This window comes from Loa loa (genome assembly GCF_000183805.2).
Source record: "Loa loa unplaced genomic scaffold supercont3.107, whole genome shotgun sequence".
Taxonomy (NCBI): Eukaryota; Metazoa; Nematoda; class Chromadorea; order Rhabditida; family Onchocercidae; genus Loa; species Loa loa.
In genome coordinates, this window is record NW_018108287.1 from 25,175 (window position 1) to 46,997 (window position 21,823).

Here is a 21,823-nt window from a genome sequence, read left to right on the forward strand (position 1 = left end):
TTTTAGATTGTCATGCTCTCTAAATAAGTTCTTTGTTGTCTTTCTTCTATGGATATCCCATTTGTTTTTGCTCTATTTTATTTTAATGTCTTTTTTTTCTGTTAATTTTATTTACTTTTAACAAATTTCTACCATAATTATTAATTTGTGCCAAAAATTTTTTTTAAAAGTTCATAAATTTTCATTCAAACTTTTTTCGCCTTCTCTTCTGTCTAATTTTTAATATATTTTTTTTTTCTTGAAAATAACTCAATTACAATGTTTTAAATAAAATGAGCTGAAAGGAAAAATCAAACGAAGAAAAAGGCTTTTTTTTTTCAAAGCAAAAATTTTATAAAAATATTTGGTAGGAATGTTATTACAATACAATTACAATTTCAATCCATTTTTTCTTTTTTAATAAATTTTCCTAACTTCTCAATAAATTTTTTGCATAAAATATTTGTAAATTTTGGCTATAATTCATTGTAAATAATCGATTATTATGTAATTACAATTATTTTATTATTGTATATTTGATAGCGTCAGGTTTGTTAGTAAAAATTACCCATCAGTAGTAAGTGACAATTTTTCAAAGATCGATAAAGTATTTTTCTAATTAATCTACGAGAGTGAAGAAAATATGGAATCAAATTGTACCATATGTTTGGATCAATTCAAATATCCACTTGGAAAACCTGATAATTGTGAGCATAAATTTTGTTTCAAATGTATTAGTGATTGGTTTAAAAAACGTTCACAATGTCCACTTTGTGGCATAACGCCCAAATATCTTATTAAAATTGAAGAAAATGAGAATGAAACAAAAGTACCAGTGAAAAAACGGACAGCAAAACAATTTGAAAATGAGGTTATCATTCCTATCAATCTTATCAATGATATTATCAAATATTATCACTACAAAATATTTTGTAGCATTGCAAGTCGTCACATTACTGTTTCTATTATTATTGTTTTTTAATATATATAAAATAATCGAAATGAAATACGTCGTTTGCATGATTTACTAAATACTTTAGCAATATGTTCATGTGAGGATTCTAGTCTACGATTTCATGCGAGAATTCTGGCTTAGGATTTTAGGTGAGGATTCCAGCTTAGGAATTCAAGCAAAGATTCTAAAATACAGAGTTTAACAAATAGAATCAAACAATTAAAGAGGAGAAAATTTAAGTAAATTAGGAAAAGTAAAAAAGGGCATAATCCTACGCTGTTAATAAATAAAACAAATCTTTCAAGTTTTAGTTTTAAAAATTTATTGAAATATTTCAGTTCTAATAATTCAAATTCATTCTTTAAAATCATTGAAATAATTTTTTATATTGAATTTCAAATAAAAATAAAAGAAAAAAAATCAGGATCATTTGCTATGACCTATTTTATGAAGAGAATGTGATTAGATAATACCGTATTTGTTTGTTAATTATTAATTAATTTAAAATTTTTTTCTTACAAATTTCGTTCAAAAATTTTGCATAATTTTTTTAAGCTTCTTGTCCGAGAACAATTGGAAGATCATAGTGAATCTGTGGATGTAACCATTGAGTATGCAAATTGCCGTTCATGTAGACGTTCAGATAATGAACATTTACTGTTACTTTGCGATGGTAATGTTGGTCGAAATGCTGATGGTTCCATGATTCGCTGTAATGTCGCCTATCATAGCTATTGTTTACCGGAAAAATTGGAACAAATCCCGGAAGATGACTGGTTTTGTCCATTCTGTGCGAACAAACCAGAAAATGCGAAGCATCTACCGAAACAAACAAATTTAAATGTATTGCCTTCAGAAGCTGGTACCAGTAATTCAATACTGCCAAAGGATGAGAAAGTTGTTTGCCAAGACTCGAGATATCATTCGGATGGAAATTCGAAAAAGGATGAAGTGAAAGTAGAAACTACTGAATGCAGTAGTACTACAGACTCCAAATCAATAGTTATTCATGGTGCTTATGGAGATTCAGATGCGGAAAGTGAATCGATCGAAAGTAACTGTAGTGATGAAAATAGCGAATTATATTCAGAAACTGATGTAACTGCTGATAATTATGATGATGATGATTATGAAGAAACAGATTTTGATAAGATAACAGGATCTAGCAATGAAATAACGGTTGATGATTCGGAAGCAGAAAATACTAATGGCAAGTTAATTCTGTTGAAGAATTAATAAATTATTTATTAAATTTTCCTGAATATCCTTCTCTAGGATATCTCGGAATAAGATGATATTTTTTGTAGAAGTAAATATTTCAGTATAGAATAACGTGATTATTCCACGTTCTACTTTTCTTCATCATACATTATATCAATTATTATTTAAATGAAGTTAGATAAGAATAAAAATAATCGATATATGCTTGCATATATTAATTCACAGAATCAAATTCCGATGTATTATTGGATGATGATGATGATTACGATAAGCAAGACTATGAAGAATCGGATGAAACTAATTCGGAATATATGCTTAATCGTTCGACATTTCGTAGTGATTGTAAACGAAGAAAGACGAACTGTAATGGCAGTAAAGTAATACATACTGCTGACAAAGTTACAGGTCTTATAACAAAGACGAAATCAAAATCTGGAAAAACAATGACAAAATATCAAAGATTTATTTTGACACGTCATCATTTAATCTAACAGATCATTTCTACTTGATGTAAAACAACAATGATAATTTCAATAAATTAAACTAATTTCTATTATATATACTTTATACATTCATATATTTTAACAATTTACAACATTTACTTGTGGTAATATAATCGATGAATGAATAAATGAATAGTTAAAATCTTCATTATAACATTAGCAACATAAGCAATGAATAATCAATTTATTTCAATTTGTAAAAAAAAAAAAATCAATTTGTTTTTGAAAATTTAAATATGAATCTCACGAAAACTGTTGCTGATAATAAATCAAATTATAATTCGAAACTAGATAATGTATCTTTCTTTAAAAGTTACTTTTAAAACTTAAGACGCCAATATTATTAAATGGAAATGATTCAACAGAGAGTACTGTTACAATTACATAATGTATCCGTGATCCCTTGCAATTACATGACATGTTCATAGTTTCGTTTAACTTTCATAGGGTACTTCTTATTCTTGTCTCTTTAATTATTCAGTTTATTTCCATGAAAAACTCAATACACTTTTATACTCCCATTACAATTGATACTAATGAGTAAGAAAGCTGAATTTGGAGTTTAAAATAAAAAAACACTAGGACGACCAATTAAGCACAACGGGCCGCGTTAACTTCGAGCACATCAGGTACAAAAATGGCGATATATGGGGTCATTAAGGGATGGTGTTGAGGTTAAGGAGTTGGTCGTTCGATCGTGTCTTCCTTTTTTAGGTAAGCTGTTATTGATCTGCGCGTTTGTATTATCTGGTATTGTGCAAAATAGTTCCCTCTCTATTAATCTTAAAATGGAATATTTTAATAAACAATAACTGAGTTTATCCGGGAAATTGTTTCTACCGGAAAGTCATAAATATAATTTGCGGAACAAGTACTATTAAGGATTACTTAAATTGATAATCCAGAGTTGACTGAATCATGATTAATATTAGATCTAGCCGGAAATGATCTAGATAGAGTAAAGTTATGTTTACAAGTCGTTCCATTCACACAAAAAGAAATTTGCTATAATGAATAACTAGGGATTCTTTCAACATACTACACAATATGTATATTTTAATCGTATCCACATTTTCTGTTATTATCTTATACCAGGTAACTTCAACGACAATTCTTTTTAGAATAATTAGAAATTACTTTCTTGTTCAAATCAGTGGTTGAAAGATGAGTGAATTTGTGGAAGAAGGTGTCGAAGGTTTGCTTTCTGTTTTCGAGACGTTAAGAGATGTCCAGTTGCTGTCACCGACTGAAATTGATGCATTTATCAAACGCTGTCAATTTTTTGAGTATCGTCTTCAGAAGCCTGTAAGCACTTTTTTCTTCAGCAACTCAGCAGATGCTGCTTCATTAACCATAATGATTTCCATACTGAGGATACCGTTAAGGTTTGATAAAGTAGTGGGAATTCCATAATAGAAAATACTGGAACATTGTCGCTAAAGCATAAAGTATCATTTAAGATTGACGCATATCAAATATCCAGGGAGAGGCTGTTTTTTGAACACTTGATGGAATTTTTTTATGATGTTGCGATATATCATTTAGTGTTTAAATCAGTGCGCATTTTTTGCAGCATAAAGATCCATCATCGTTCAAAGGATACACCGATTATTTGCGATCGACTATGAAGCTTATTCGGATGCGACGGAAAAGAATCAAATACAGGTTGAGGGAGGATGAAATTGAAGGCAAGATGTGTGTCAAGGTTGCCAACCTGCTTTGGGAATGTTGTGAACGTTTCCGGGTATTTCTTTCTACTTTTTTTTTCCAATTCATCCACATTCGTAGATTCCACAAATAATCTGTAACAGGAGCTAATTTTTATGGGAAATGTTTACCATATAGGTGTATCTGTAATGTTTCATGCCTGTTTTCATATTTTCAATGAAATGCGGGACAGATGTTGCAGAAAACCTGTTGACTCTTATTAGTGTTAGGTTCTTTTCATCATCTAATTGCAGGGAAGAATAGAGGGTTGGTTTGATTTAATCGAGTTTTTGAAGAAGAAAAAAATGTACATCCGATGCAGTAAAGCGTATTTGCGTGCATTGCAGGTAAATTCTTAAACGAAATCCCTTTTAATTACTGACAAGTGTTAGTTAGAAAACGGATGGTGAAATGTATTCAGTTCAATAATGTCATGTTAAAATTAGGTGTGAAGTCGCGATCGCGAAAAGATTTGCGTAAAGTACTGATCAGAGTTATGTTTGGATTGCTTACAGTTTACATCTTAAAGTAATTGCGTATTTATGTGGTCTTAATTAAACTTAAATTTGGAATATGGCATCAGATAAATTATCGTTAAGTTTGGAATATGACATCAGATAAATTATCGTTTATGGAGTGTTGTTTCCAGATCTTTCCAAGAGATTCCACTTTACGAATTCATGCGGCCCGATTTGAATACTCAGTCGAGCATAGGATAGAGTGTGCACGTTGTATAATGCAAGAGGGAATACGTTTAAACCCTACGGAATGCAATTTATGGACTAATTTTGTTCACTTGGAATTAGATCATGTTAAATGGTTAGTTTTTCGAAAATTCCATTTTTTTCGGAATTCTTTTTTTCGAAAATCCCATTTTTGCTGTGTAGGAGTGACTGGAAAAATTGATTTACAAAGTAATGACATAATTAAGGAAGTGAAAAGATTGAACAGAATATCATAATAGTTGACGTATGAATTTTTTCTTGGACGTATTAATACCTTCTTACACCATTGATTTTATCGATTGGAAGCATATCTTGGAGGTTTACTCAACAAAATGCATTCAGGTTGATTACTCGAAAAAGTATATTGACCGGGAAAGGGTATCATTTACCATGTACCGAAGAAAAGGAACTACAAGTTGCAACTGAAGCCCAAAAAAATCGGGCAATGAAGGTAGATATAAATGAAAAAAGTGGACAGGATGCAGTATTGGGTCTTCGAGTCGTTGAAACGATCACTAATGAAGCCTTGAAATGCTGCGGTTCAGGGCAAAGTGGTTAATCTCTTTTCTATATATTTTAAGTGATTAGGCAGAAATCATTAGATTTGTCTAAACATGTGTTATTTTCTAGATTTCAACTGACTCTTTGATTGCCTATGTTAATTTCGCGGGAAATCTAGTTTGCGATTAGTAAATCAGTTTTCCGTATGTTCTCTTTATGTTGCATGATCATAATTTTAATTGATAGCTATATATAGGATATTATACTCAGAGGGAGGCTATACAATCAACCTAACATTACAGCATTGCTGCTAAATTTCTGGAGAACTGCGAAAAGATACGGTTTGGTGGCCCATCGTTTGGCAGAAAAATTGTATGATATGTTATGGACTCCGAAGTACAAAAGCGAAGAAAGTTGGATCGCAAAATCAGAATTAATGAATTACGTAGGTTCAGTCGAAGGCTCCAACATCGGTGCTTTCGTTTGATGAAAAATTGAAGTTTGATATACTGACTTTCATTTCTTCCTTACTCTATCTTATGCATTTGGAACTTCGCTTAACAAAAAGAACAAATAGCAAGAAGTCCGTAGTGAAGTCGAAATAATGTTTTGGAATTGTAACTTGATGTGTTTAGTGTTCAGGATAAACCTTACTTATGTGGTAGTATTACCTTGCTTTGCAAGTAATATTCTGTTATAGTGATAATCTTATAATGATAAAGTCGATTTTATTTTATACATGTTCCAGGGTCGAGTGAACAAAGCTCTTTTTTCAGGATCAATATTCTCTCTACGAGTTGCTGGATAAAGCTTGTGAGGATATACCAACTGAAAGGATGCATCGACATTATTTAACTCATTGCCAAAGACATTATTCATATGATCGTTAGTTAGCAATGTCATTTCTTTTGGACATGAATAGCATTGCAGCTTTTTTTTTAAATTCAGTGTATATTGCAACAGTGAATTTTATTTTTTAAAATATGTGGCACAAGAATATTTTTTTCGGCTCAGACACATCTCCCAGAGAGAGTCAGCATTTCAGACCAACCAGATCATGTATTCATATAAAAATTTGTGATTTCGCCCCCCCCTACAAAACAAGATTTCGGTCCAATCTTGTTCACAACCGTCACGCTCGCCTATGGTAATCTATGTGATCTGTGGCCAGCAAGTGTTTTGTTAATGGAACATAACAAGTTGTTAATGTTTTGTTAATGAGCCGACAAGATTGCTAATGTCACTGAATATTAATGGTAGACTAAAGTCATACTTTAAGGTGATCCGGATGCAAAAGAGAAGTTTCGTGAACAGCTTTTCTGGTTGATCAGTAGGGGATATGGGACAAGTATGGATGTTAGAAAGTTCAATCTACTGGTAGAAAATCCTGAAGAAAAGGAGAAAGTTTTGAATGAAGCAGTGAAAAACAATCCGGGGAATGCATTTTTATGGATGATGTTACTGCAATGCAAAATAAAGTTTAACCCGACAGATATTGAAGCGATACGTAAATTGTTCAATAAAGCAACACGAGAAGTATGCTTTTTCAGATTATTAAATTTTTCCTTTCTTTTGGGAGATAAATTTAAAAAAATATCTTAAGGTTTTCTGAAAAATGATATTTTTAGGCGATGCTAGGGCTTCTCAAAAAGACACTCTATGTTGATGCTCTGAATTTTTCTCGTCACTAAAATTTTTTCTTTTCACTTCTACCACCTCAACTCCCTGCTTTTTCTATATCCCTAACATCTCTCGATGAGTCATATTGGATGGAATCATCAATCTTTTTCGAAATTGTGAATGTGAATTGGTGTCCGATTCGTAGAGGTGTCATTTTTGAGGTTGCAAACGAGTTTGCTGTATACAGGAAAAGCATTGGTGATCCTTTTTAAATATTAGTTGTATACATATGTCGCATAGTGTTAACAATTTTAAGGCATATGATGAAAGTCATGGTCTTGCTGGCTTGTACAGAGTAGCGATTGATTGGGCGCATCAATATTCAGAAGGTGATGTGGATGATTTTTTCAGACGAGCTGCTTTTCGTACAGCACCGAAAATTGCGTGTGAAATGCGATGTGTTCGCTTGAAGTACCTAATTTTTATCTTGTAATTCAATTCCCTGACACCCCAAGAGATTGTTGGCCCTATTTCTTTTTCATATAGCTCATATTTCGAAGAGGTATTGGACAATCTTTTGTCCTTTGTCTTTTCAAATAATGTTAAAATTTAGTGACACTGAACGACAGGTAGATCAAAATAAGTGGTCGGGAGATTAACAATTTCAAGGAAAGAATGCTTCAAAGCTACAACAGTTTTACTAAAACAGCTTCATTTGAGTATGTACTTTTTGATAGTTGGAATTTTTCATCAAATGATTAGAAATCATTTTCAGTTACCTGGCATCTGTTTACCATGACAAGCCCAATAAACTCAGGGAAGAATATTTCCTATTTGCGAAACATCCTCCGAATAGGTAATTCTCCAATATTTCGGTTCGGTCACTGTAGCTTACTATATTTTTTATGTGTAATCTATCGGGCAAACCACCATGAGTTGTGAAGTTTTGAAGTACTACCTAATGGTTTGTATGCTTCTAATTAAATTTTTGAGAAAAAAGGCATCTAGTCGATGTGATAGCGCATTTTGGACAATTTTTTATCTTCATCCTTTTCTTTCCAAGATTTTTAACAGTCTAAGAATGAAGGAAAATCCTTTTTATCCCTATTCATCTATTCCAACATAGTTTTTAACAAAATTTTTCAAGTATTGATGTTCATCGAACATTTATCAAACATGAATTGGAATCAATGCAAATGTCAGTCGGATTGATCGCACAAGCTTATGAGTTAATGACTGTGGAATTTGGAAAACGAACGCACGAGTGTTGGATTGAATATGCGAGCTTTATGCTGAAATATGACCCACTCACTTTGCAAACAATTCATAGGGTAAGCTTTAAATTAAAGTGGCGTAATAACTGATAGAAACATCATCCGGGTCGTTGCCGATATCTTGTTTATCTTGTATGTCGATATTTTGTATATACTGCTCCAAGCGCCGTTGTTTAGATCGACTACATCAATTCTGTGGACACTTTTTTTTGCTGACTACAAGTTAGTTATGTCAGTATTAGTTATTTAAAAAATTTTTTCGTTGGACGTAGCTTGTGAACTTTGTCATGGTCTTTGATACGGCTTTTCAGCGCGCTATGGCTTCATTGGTACCAAATGAAATCGAACCATTTCTGGCAGCTTACAGTAATTTATTGCGAAATGCTGCCAGTAATTATACTGGATCCGATTCTGATTCGGAAAAGGATGTAGAAGATGTTGATCTTATTGAGGATGACGACGATGACGAAACGGAAGCTGCAACCAAAACTTTTGAAAATTTCCAGCAAAAAAGTTCCAATGAAAGAACCTTAATTGAAAAGTCCCCCTAAGTAACTAACCAGGAGGCTTAAATAGAATGTATGACAACTCCACCAAAAGATTGCAATGCATTTGAAGTGGATTTTCTTCGTTGATTTTTGCGGTTATGTTGGCTGAATTAGTAAATAATTCTATGATTTATTTATCTATAGGGCCCTGCAATCATAAAATATACCTTTATTAATCGTACTTGGGCAATGACTTGCGGATCCTGATTTTATTTTGAGAAATAATTCAATTGAGATCAACAGTTCATTTGAATCAAAACCAACTGCTGTAGAATGGAGTTTTGGAATAAAATATTTTTAATTATCTGGCTTTATGTAATCTGGCGTGAGCATAGGTAAGATAAGAGTGAGAGGAAAAAGCATTAATTTTTCGTTTTTTGAGTATTATCATGTTTTCTATATTTCGTCTATGCATATGTTGTTTTCTGTATATCGAATATGCATATGTTATGTTTGTTTGTTGTTATCATTTACCATGTTTTTATCACACTCTTAAATAAGTTATTCGCTGCCTCGTATGGATTTCAAATTCTGATTTTTCTTTTAAATACAACGTGACAAATAAACTTTTCTTTTTTTGATTTTTTTCATTAACAATGAAGAAAAGGAAAAAAAAATTAAAAAAATGGCTAATTTCATATTTTAATGCAGAGTGTTGTAAATTCCATAATATTATTTGGGAACTTTACTGTACCACCTGTTAGACCCATGCAGAAAGGTGAAGATTAAAACTTTAAGAATTCAATCCTTTATTCAACCATAGAGGCCTTCCGCTTTGTGATAATGGACATATCTAGACTATTAAGTCAACTAAAATTATAATTCCTTGTAATGAGTAGTTTACATAACGCATTTTTGATTAACTTAATGAGCTCAAAATTTCTCATCAAAGTGAGATAAGATTTCATGAGGTTGATTGGAAATTATTGTTATTTTCAAATATTACATCATTAAGATCAAACCAGCAAAAAAATTTTCGAGAAAAGAAAGACTAATCATAATCATTCCGTTGAACATTTGATATATTTTCCGGACTTCTATTTACAAAGTCCATTTATTTATTATTTTGTAATTCTTTGTAGCAAATATACGATAGCTTCTTGATTCATACAAATTATAATATATTTGGAAGTTCCCTGTAATCAAACTTTAATTCAAATATATGTATATCAAGTATGTCATAGTATATCGTCCGTATATCATTTCAAATATATCTTCAAGTATATCATTCATCAAATGATTATCATTCGTATCATTTGTAAGAAATGATAAAAAAAAAAGCAAATTGAAATGGACTTGATGCATCAAAGAACAGTGATAATTTCTGATGGACAAAGAACAGGTGATACTTTCTGTACTGCAAATGTCAAAAAAAAGTCAAAGGAAAAGGAAAATTTAAAAAAGAAGTAACAGAATGGAATGAAACGTGTTCATCAAAATAAAAAAAAAAGATGGAATTTAAAAATGATAATTGATTAGCAAAAAATAATAAAATAAGTTGAATGGAAATGAAAATGTAACTGTCAGTTTAGACGACCAAAGAACTTGTATAATTTAAATTAATCAAAAATTGAAATAACAACACTTTGACAGGAACACATAATTAATTACTTCATTAATATTCATTAATTAAGACTGTAAAATTAAATGATCGAAAAAACTCAAAATATTTTACGAATTTCATTTCTTTTTTGCACGAATTACTCCTTTTCACGATTTTTTTTTTTACGAAATGTTTTACGATTATTTTTTATAAAATATTTTATGAATTTTGCAAGTTTTTATCGCGTTTTAAACTTTATTTATCGATTTATTAAATTAAAATTTATGAATAATTCCATTTAATAATTTTTGTAAGTTATAAAAAAAAAGTCGATGCAACTAAATGCAAGGAAAAAAAAAGTTGAAAACTTGAAATGTATTTGATTAAATTTTTAAAAAGTATTTTAAAGTAAACATTAATGATAATAAATGGATAAATTAAAGGTAAAATTGTTGATGTCAAAAAGAATTAAAGTATGAAACAAAGAAAAAGAAAGAAAAATGTTGGCATAGTGTATTGTGTAATTTCTTCCTACTTTTAACAAATTATCAGTGTTGATATGTTTTTATTTCTTATCAATCACTTATCAATTTCTTCCATTTTTCGTAACTTTTTGAAAATATTAATCAAATTTGATAATTTTTGAATAATAAATTATTTAAATGTTAAATTACATGTTGTGAAAAATTTTTGTTAACAAATATTTTTGAACAGAATTAAATTAGTCCTATCAAATTGTTGTTGAAAAAAGCAAAATGTAATCTGCCATGTTTTTGCAATTTCCAAAAAATATTTTGATATTTCATTTACAAAAAAAAAAAAGGATTATTGATGAAATTATGACACTCAGTATGTATATTGTTGATATTATTTTGATTGTTTCTCTGAATATTTTTGATTGCTCAAATAATAAGTTATAGGTTATGGTTAAGGTAAAGAACTAAACGATTGCTTCATAATTATAGGTAAAACTTAAATATAGTTGAGGTAAAAAAAAAAGTAAAGCTTAATTTCATAACTATAGATAAACTTAGGTATACTTAAGGTAAAAAAGTAAAGCTTAATTTCATAATCATAAATAAACTTAGGTATACTTAAGGTAAAAAAGTAAAGCTTAATTTCATAACTATAGATAAACTTAGGTATAGTTAAGGTGAAAAAATGAAGCTTAATTTCAGGACCATAAATAAACTTAGGTATACTTAAGGTTAAAAAATAAAGTTTAATTTCATAACCATAAATAAACTTGGTATACTTAAGGTAAAAAAATGAAGCATAATTCCAGAACCACAAATAAACTTAGGTATACTTAAGATGAAAAAATGCTTAATTTCATAACTATAGATAAGTTTAGGTATACTTAGGGTAAAAAATGAGATTTGATTTCATAATTATGAGTAAACTTAAAAATTGTAATACAAAATATTTGTAGAAATTTATTAGCAAAATATGACTATTTGTATATTTCTTTAATTTTTTCATATTTTCTTATGAAATTATGCTAATTGATGTGTTTTTTTTTTTGAATTGTACAAATAAATTAGTTCCAATAGAATTTAATTCACTGAATTTTCTTTGAATTCTTCGATTTAATGAATGTGAAATCTGGAAAAAAACGTGAAAAAATATATTTGTAAAAAAAAATATTTTTGGTTTGAAAAAAAACTATTTTTGGTTTGGTTTCTTTTTCTTAAAAAAAAAAAAATAATAATAATTTTGGTTTAAATATAATTTAGTTTACAGCATCATTTCAACAGATTTGTTGAAATAGGAATTTGAAAACTGATTTACTTATTGAATAGAATAATATGAAAAATAATTCATCAAATATTTTCATCAATTCCTATTCAAGAACTACAAGTATATTTGTGGTACTCTTATAGTAACTAGTTATGTTAACTACTTTTTTCTGCTCTAATTTTTTTAAATTTTCAGCTTATTCCACTTATCTATTCCAGTTATCTGATTTCACTACTAAATCATTCATTAATTAACTTTAAAAAAGAAAAAAATTTAATTAAATTATTTTAATATTATCGAAGATTACCTTCAAAAGACAAGTATAGAAATGTATTGTTCACAATTTAATGGAACAGATTTCAATGAATACAAAAGAAAGGAGCGGAAAAGTATCGGAAATCGCGGGAAATATGGTATCATCACTTTTTATCATTACGACTGTCATATTCGTGATCTCGATAGCAAAACTTCCAGGAGTTGTTGATGCGTTTATTTCAAATTCTTATTGCTGCAAACAAAATGCATGCAGATATAAGTGAGTAATTTGAATCATAAAATTAATTGGTATTTTAAAATTATTAATAATCAAAAATTTTTCAGAATTATTGATCATTCTTCCCGGGTTTTTTTTTTTTTGTTTTTCACCTCCTATCAGTTAGCTTTTTAAAAACAATCAATGATTGATAAAATATTCGGGAAATTATTCGATGGGATAATTTTGGTTAATTTTTTTTTTTTTCAGGTTTGCTAAAACACCATTACTTATCATTAGCTTAGATGGTTTTCGAAATAGTTATATGGAGCAAAATATCACACCAGCAATTGATTCATTGTTTTATTGTGGTACACATAGCAAATATATGTTACCATCATTTCCCTCAAAAACTTTCCCCAATCATTATACCATAGCAACGGGACTTTATCCCGCTTGGCACGGGATTGTTGACAATCGTTTTTATGACGAAGAATTGGGTGTAAAGATTTTTTTTTTTTATTTTATATTTAAATAATAATATTTTGAAGTTAAAAAAAAAAAGCCCACTAAAGATTAATGAATTCATAACAATTAAATTGTATTTACGTACGAACACGTAATATATCATTTCTTGACAAATTAATTTCTCAAATTTTGCTATTGCAAATTCAACTTAATTGTATTCACGTACAAATACGTGACATATTATTTCTTGATGAATCAATTTCTCGAACTTTACAATTTATAATAGCCATAACCAAAAATATCCAAAAACAAATCCTACCGCATGCGAATTGAATTTTGCTAATTTTAGCAGTTTCATTAATTAGTTATAAATTAACATTAACATTAATTAGTTATAAACCAATAAGCTGTGAATTATTTTTCACATATTGCATATTTCAGGCTTTCTTCAAAAAAAGTACCCAAAAACCTGGTTGGTATCTTGGAGAACCGGTAAATAAATGCTTTTTTTTTTCGTTGATTTTTTTTGCAGTACCGAAATTTCATATAGAATTCAATTACCAATAATATGCTAATTTTTTGACATTGAAATTTCATCATTGTCTGGGCAAATATTTCAATCACAATACCAAAATACTATGGATAAGTAAATTTTTTCATTACCATCTATTAAATCATGCGAAATTTTGCTAATTTAAATAAAATTAAAAAATTTAGATATGGCTAACAGCACAAAAAGCTGGCTTAAAATCAGCAGTATTTTTTTGGCCTGGAAGTGAAAATTCAGGTATGAAATAAGTCTTAAGTAACAAATGATGGGATATGAAAAAAAAATGAAATTTTACAAAATTACTTTTGACTATTATAATTTATTCAAGGGCAGATAACAGAAATGCTTTTAAAGTTAGTTTTTCTAGATATTCTAATTAGATATTCTAAAAAAATCTAAATAATTAAACTAAATATCCTAAAAAACTACTAGATATCCTAAAAAAATCTAAATAATAAAATTTTTAGATATTCTAATTAATTACGATAATTTAGAAAACTTCATGCATATTTTGCGACAAATGCGCTCAGTTCATACCTGTTGTTTCATTCACTAATTTTTATGTTATTATTACTATTACACTTAAACATGCAATGTTAGCAGGCAAATTGTTAATTTATATTAATTATCCATTTATTGATCTCATTTTTTTTCATCTATCTTTTTCTAATTTTACAAATCGGAAAATATTCCAGAAAAATTACCCAACTACTGGATGAAATACGATAGCTCTACACCATTCACAAGTCGTGTTGATACTGTAAGTAATTATTGGCAAATAATTAAATAATTGATAATTATTTCACTAAAAATTTCACTAAATTACGAAAATAAAAGCTGTTCTTCAATAAAATCAAAAAAAAAGAAATGAAATTGTCGAAATTGAAATTTCAGATAATTAAATGGCTACAATTGCCAGAAAATGAGCGACCAACACTTATCCAGGTCTATTTTGAAGAACCAGATCTTGCTGGCCATAAATATGGGCCACATTCACAAGCGGTAATTTTACCTGTAATCTACTTGAATTTATTGTTCATAATTAAACGAATAATGCTAATTCAGTTGATTTGAAATTAAACAGAAATGAATACAATGCACATTGATAGTTCTGGTCGAGTGATGGATTTGGATTTGAAATAAGCTTGATTAAATTTTAATTAAATCAAATTTGATTTAAATAAAATATAATTTAAATTGGGAAATTTTCATGTTTATATTTTAATATTAAAGGTTCGTACGGCATTGATTTTAACGGATGGAATAATTAATTATTTGTTGAGACGATTGGATGATCAAGGTCTTATGGGTTGTATAAATGTCATTATAGTTTCTGATCATGGTATGTTTTTTGGAAATTTCAAACTTTTGATAATTTTAAAATTAATGAAAGAAAAGATATATCAAAGTAATCGCTTGCTTTGTTTTTTTTTCATAATTAGTTTCATTAATTTTAATACTTAATGCAGGAAGAAATTCCAAGGCAGATGCCTTGATAAAAGATAAGTGTTTTTATCAATTTCTTTTTATCTTTTTATCATTTCTTTTTTTTTATTTTTATTTTTTCTTTATCAACTTCTCCCTTTATTCATATCAATTTCTTTTTTTTATCTTTATCAATGTCTTTTTGTTTTATTAATTAAATCGTTTGTAACATGTTAAATTTGTAAAATTTTATGCAATTTTGATAAAAAATTATGAATTTATCAAATTATGTAAATTTTTTTAAGTATTTGTAGTATTATTTTAATATTCTTTAATTTTTTTTTTTTTTTTAATCAGGTATGCAACAAATTGAAAAGACGAAATCAGTGGTTATCGAGAATTACTTGAATGATAAATTTAATCAATTCTTTTTTCCTGGTGCATTATCTCGAATTCAAATTAATCGTACCATTCATTCATCTGGTAAATATTACTTCTTGTAAATATTTCTTTCCCATATATATTCATACTAATATTTGCTCTTATGATAATTTTTCAGATGCAGATAGTATTACAAGTAGTATAATGACAAAATTGCAATGTCAACATGGTAATAATTATTTGATGTATGGAAAGGATACGGTACCAATAAGATTTCACTATGGTGGTTCATCAAGAATAGGTGATATTATTATTAGCGCACGTCCAGAAACGTCTATTTTTTTGTATGTGATTTTCTTTTTTTTTTTCCAGTGATATTAAACTTTCAAAATTACCTAAAATTGCTAAACATTTTCTAATCATTTTATCATTTAATATATTCATATCATGTTTACTGTTATCATTTGTTAGGCATTTAAATAAATACTTATGTAAATTTTTATTATAACCGTTAATAGTGCTAATTAATCGAATCAGTTTAAAGCAAATTTGTCATCTAATTAAATTAGTTCAAAGGAAAGATAAATTATTTGATAAAAATAAAATCATAAAATACATTATTAGAATGTGTGGAATTTTTTTTTCAAATATTTAGAACTGCTGAACAGAATGAATCATATACTCGATTGGGTGATCATGGTTATGATAATCGAATTGATAGCATGCGGGCTATCTTTATTGCTTTTGGACCGGATATTGGAATGAATCGGGTGATTGATAGCTTTCAAAATATTGAACTTTATAACTTATTCGCATGTAAGTTTTCCATTTTACGAATTAAAATTAATTTGGATGAAAAAATAAATAAGCTTATCAGTATAACCAATGAAATTTACTGATAATAACAAAATCCATTTGATAATTTATCGGAGTGATTCATTTTTATTTTAGTAAAATTATCTAATAATTCGAACTTTATTATCCAAACGTTTTATTAAGAGATCAATCAATATGATCAAACAAATGATTAATTCATGATCAATCAATATAATCTATAAAATATAATGATAACGATAAAATCATATGATCAAATGTTAGGGAGGTCCATTTTTATTTTGGTAAAAATCATCTGATAATTCCAATTTATATCATTCAAATATTTTATTAAGCTTTTCATGATTAATCTTTCATAAAGATTTATTACGAATTGATGCCGCGCCAAATAATGGAACTGATGGTGCTCTATTTGACGTACTTCGCACTCTCCCAACAATACCAATGACAGCTGTTGATCATCCACCAGATCAGTGCACTAATATGATAAATATAAAAATGTGCAATTTCTCACATAATTGTCCGGTAATTCTTTTTTTTTTGGACTATCTATAAAGACTTCAAAAAAAAAAGAAACAATTGAATTGAACTTTATTTAGGAGAAGCTTTAAATCAAGTATACAATTATGGATATCATTATTAAAAATCAAATTAAAATTATCGATCCTTACATCTCTCATAGGCTTTTTTTTCCTATTTATGAATGTCATATCATCTATCAAAGATCAGGATCAGGTTTATAAATGGCATATGATGTATCAGGATTAGGATCAGGTTAATCAATGATATATGATACATCAAAGATCAGGATCAGATTTATGAATGACATATGATGTGTCAGGGATCAGGATCAGGTTAATCAACGACACATGATGTATAAAGGATCAGGATTAGGTTAATCAATGATATATGATATATCAAGAATCAAGATCATGTTTATAAATGACATATAATGTATCAGGGATCAGGATCAGGTTTATAAATGATATATGATGTATCAGGGAACAGGAACAGGTTAATCAATGACATATGATGTATCGAGGATCAGGATCAGGTTTATAAATGATATATGATGTATCAGGGATCAGGATCATGAATATGTATTTCCTCTTTTACCAGTTCAATTTTTAAATGATTTTCTAACATTTCCATATGTTTCAGGTAATGGATGATATCTACCAGAGGTGTCCGATGATATTTTACAGTTCCATTAGTGCTAGTAAAATGCATTTTACTGGTGAACTTTGCAGAATAAACTTATGTGATGCAATTATATATTTTGATAGAAAATTTCAAAAAACAATTATGGTAGAAGGTATCATTAGGCAATCTATTTGGGTGCAAAAAACAAAGTAAGATTTAATATAATGAAAAGTTTATCATTTCATTTTCAAAGATTCTGAATAACTATATTTCAATTGAAGCAAAAAATGTATTTAAAATTTATCATTAATGTTTAAATAATCATTTGTTTTAGCGAAAATTGTGTAACTTATATCGAAAATGTCATGCAAATTAATTTATGTGAAACACCAAAGAATGACAGCTACTCGGTTATTTCGTTATTTGGAAATCTTGGTAAACTTATCTTTTTGTTACTTCTAAAATAACAAGGATGAGATTATTTGAGGAGACTTTAAGTAAACTGAAATCATTTTGATTGAGATTGTCATTAATTTAATCAGGAAACTGATTAACGAATTAATGATATGGTTTATAACGGATTAATTAAATGGTTACATAACGAACTAATTAAATGGTTTTTAGTACGTAATGAATTAATCAAATAGTTTATAGTGCAAGTAATGTTTAGAAAAACCATAATTGTGCATTAGATAGTTCCAATCATTAAATATAACATCATTTTTTTTTCGTTTATTCATATTTGAAATGTGTTACTGTTTGTTGTCGTTGTTGTTGTTGTTTGTTGTTGTTGTTATTTGCTGTTGTTGTTTTTGTTGTTTGTTGTTGTTGTTGTTTGTTGTTGTTGTTGTTTGTTGTTGTTGTTGTTATTTTTGTCCTTGTTTGTTGTTGTTGTTGTTGTTGTTGTTGTACCCACAAATGTTGTTTCAGATCGTTATAATACCTTGGATCTAGCACGAATGATTGTGCCAAAAGCTTTTTCTGATGGTAAGTTATACAAAATTAGCTAATTAAAGTTGTCTAGCTAATTTAGATTTGTCTCATCATTTACTGTCATCTTTAATTGATGGAATTATTAAATAATTAAAAAAGAAGATATACACATAATAAATTAAATTGCTAAATTTAAAATTAAAAAAATTTTCAGGAATATGGCAATATATTTTAAGTACAATAACTGAATATCTAACTAAATATGGTAATATGCGATTCTTTTCTGGTCCAATATATGATCAAAATGGAGATGGTGTACGTGACAGTGATGATCAAATCAGGTTCATAAATTGTCACCTAATAAAGAATTCTTTTCATATTACATTTAATTCAACAATATATACAAACTATTATTCATACTTTATCATATCATTTCAGAGATGGTAATCCATCACATTTATTCTTTGTATTTATGTGGTGCGCAAATAGTGCACTAACTGATTATACTTTATGCAAGGATATCATCTTTCATCCATATATATTACCACTTAAAGACAGTAATTTAAACTGTTTGGTATGATAATTTATGTATGTCAAAAAGGAAAACAAAAAAAAAAACCATATAGCTTTAATTAGAATATGAAAAAAGGTCAACTAAATTAAACAATTAATTTAAAATAATTTAATTAATAATTGAAAAAATTCGGAGACAAATTAATTTTAATCATTTTTATCTTCCAAATAAAAATTGTAATTTGCAAACAAATGTACAATTCATATTGAAAGTTTAAAACTTTCATTAAAAAAAAAAAGACACCGCGAATATATTCAACATTAACGTAGTAACTAATCGATAAATTATTATATTAAAAAATTTGAATAGAAAAAATCATTAGGTTTTTTTTTAAAAAGAGTTTTGAAATTTACTCTTAAATTAAGCTTATTATCACTAATACAGCTTATCTCATAGCAGGTTTTCTTTTTTTTTTCTGCAGGATCCTCCGGAATATCTTCATGATAATGCAGTTCGAATGCGTGATATCGAATTATTAACCGGAATGGAATTTTTCACTGATCGAAGTGTTTGGTCAAATTATGAGGCAATTAAATTACGAACTATGTTAAGAACATGATAATCATTTTAATGATAACATAATATGTTGTATTGTCTTATCAGTAATTTTCTCTTCTAATTTCGTAAATTTATTTTTTTCTTTTAAATTGAAAGTTAATTGTTTGGTAATTCTTTGAAATCACTTGGATACATTAAGCATGAATCATTCACTTATCATATAATTAATTTCTTTCATCTAAGAATTTTTAAAACTTTCATTACATTTATGCTTTAATCGTTTACTGTAACTACTGCCGATCTTTGATTCCTTTCATAATTTCTATCCTTAATTTCAATCATAATTCAAGTTAATTTTGTTTTGTTGGAAAAGATTAGTGATATTATCACTATTAAAAAGCTTTCTTTTTTTTTCTTAAATTGTGGTCTTATTTTGGAACATTTCGAATTTTCCATTTCCATATTATCATCTGATTTTAAATTTGGTAATAAAATTATCATAAATCAAGGAAAAAATGAGGAAATCTTCCTTATTCCTTATTTAATCAATAAATTCTTCCTTATTTAATCAATAAATTTCGATTTAAATGGTTGTTAGCTCATATGATACTTATCCCAATCATTTTGATTTAAAACAAAATATCGTTTTACATGATATTCCATAAATTAGAATATTTAATTTATGGAATTCCAATGAGTTCATCATTTCCAATATTACCTGGATAAAGCAGCAACAATTATACCAAGCAGAAAATTATTGTTAAACAGTATCCTGTTCATCATTTCCAATATATTAATGATAAAAAAGGCAAAATTTAATTATATTATCAAACAAAAGAAAAAGATTACAAATATTACTGATCAGTAATATACCTTACAATTATACTTACCTTACCAAAAGATATCACTTTCATCTAAAAGTAAATAATTCGAATTATTTTCCATTCCAATGAATTTATTAAAAAGAATAACATTGATAATTTCAAGAGAAATGTATTGATATTTTACTGTCACATTCATTTGTCAATCATTAATCTGTCCTAATTGCGTCAAATATTTAAGTGAAAATTGCAATTTCTTCTTGAAATTTTGCATAACTCAATATCAAAGTTTGTAAAAATTTCTCCTTATTTTTATCTCAAATTTGAGTAATTAAATTAATTAGATGAGAAAAAATAAACATTATTAAAGTAAATTTAACAAAATAAAATTAATTTACCAAAATGCTATCACAAAATAAAAATTTAAAAACTTTAATAAAAAGTAAAAAGAAAAAAAGAAGAAAAGGAATATTATCTCTATTATATGAAGAATATATATTATATAAATACATACATATATTTCATTGGTAGATGTGATTCAATAAATGATTGCATGAATTGGCGCTTTTTGTTAGCAAACGATGATTTGGCGCTCTTTGTTTGTTAGCAAATGATGATTTGGCGCTCTTTGTTTGTTAGCAAACGATGATTTGGCGCTATTTGTTAGCGTACATTGTAAAATAACAACAATCACATATACAAAATTCTATGCTAACATCATTCGTATAATCGTTTACAGTAATGAAAGAAATTTGGATGATTATCAAATACTATCATGATTCAATTTAATTAATACAAATTTGTAAACTTCTATTAATTTCCTTTTTATTATGCAAAATTTTTTGTGTTTATTTGCGACAAATGTTGACAAAATTTCAATATCATAAAAATCTCAATTATATTTACATTCATCAATGATAGTAAAATTATTTACTTAAAAAAATTAATTTAATTAATTAAAACAAAAATTTATTGAAATACAATTGGCATAAATAATTGAAATGTTGTATTATTGTTGATGAATTGATGTATAAGTTAAAACAATAATGTCTAAAAACGCTTGCTAATATAAAAAAAAAATAAAAAATAAATGCGCATTTGGCAAATATGATCATACGGTATCTAAATCTATTCTACTAAATGTTTATGATTGTGTAGCCAAGTATATGGCTAGAAGTAACAAACAATTTGAAAGATATTCAAATGAGCCAAGTAGATAACAAACGATTTGAAAGATATTCAAATGAGCCAAGTAGATAACAAACGATTTGAAAGATATTCAAATGAGCCAAGTAGGAAATTTGGGATAAAAATAATTCATAAGCATTCCTTCAAATATGTTATCATCAAATAAAAGTTAATCATTCCTGATTTTAAGTAATTTTATCATTTGCTTTACTTAGCCTTT

At 27.8% G+C, this 21,823-nt stretch overlaps 3 protein-coding genes across 3 annotated transcripts; all 3 read left to right on the plus strand.

The window, feature by feature from the left end:
- Positions 1–622: 622 nt before the first annotated feature.
- LOAG_05058 (PHD-finger family protein) lies at positions 623–2,170 on the plus strand (the record flags this gene model as incomplete). The annotated part of the gene is made up of 2 exons (XM_003140595.1): positions 623–850; positions 1,490–2,170. 2 exons carry the CDS (start codon positions 623–625, stop codon positions 2,168–2,170), a joined length of 909 nt encoding a protein of 302 aa, XP_003140643.1.
- A 1,134-nt stretch (positions 2,171–3,304) lies between these two features.
- Positions 3,305–9,219, plus strand: LOAG_05059 (hepatocellular carcinoma-associated antigen 66). The gene is made up of 13 exons (XM_020446755.1): positions 3,305–3,372; positions 3,780–3,963; positions 4,232–4,402; positions 4,620–4,712; positions 5,015–5,184; positions 5,433–5,644; positions 5,894–6,036; positions 6,368–6,476; positions 6,871–7,127; positions 7,528–7,682; positions 7,987–8,067; positions 8,359–8,542; positions 8,797–9,219. The coding sequence occupies exons 2-13, from the start codon at positions 3,823–3,825 to the stop codon at positions 9,034–9,036; spliced, it is 1,956 nt and encodes a 651-aa protein (XP_020302941.1). The 5' UTR covers positions 3,305–3,372; positions 3,780–3,822; the 3' UTR covers positions 9,037–9,219.
- A 2,277-nt stretch (positions 9,220–11,496) lies between these two features.
- On the plus strand, positions 11,497–19,655 carry LOAG_05060 (hypothetical protein; the record flags this gene model as incomplete). Its single annotated transcript, XM_020446756.1, has 17 exons — positions 11,497–11,541; positions 12,673–12,851; positions 13,059–13,290; positions 13,698–13,748; positions 13,974–14,043; positions 14,502–14,566; positions 14,701–14,808; positions 15,040–15,148; positions 15,791–15,956; positions 16,268–16,428; positions 16,808–16,971; positions 17,608–17,798; positions 17,924–18,024; positions 18,520–18,576; positions 18,737–18,863; positions 18,961–19,096; positions 19,518–19,655. Exons 2-17 carry the CDS (start codon positions 12,679–12,681, stop codon positions 19,653–19,655), a joined length of 2,049 nt encoding a protein of 682 aa, XP_020302942.1. The 5' UTR covers positions 11,497–11,541; positions 12,673–12,678.
- Positions 19,656–21,823: the final 2,168 nt, after the last annotated feature.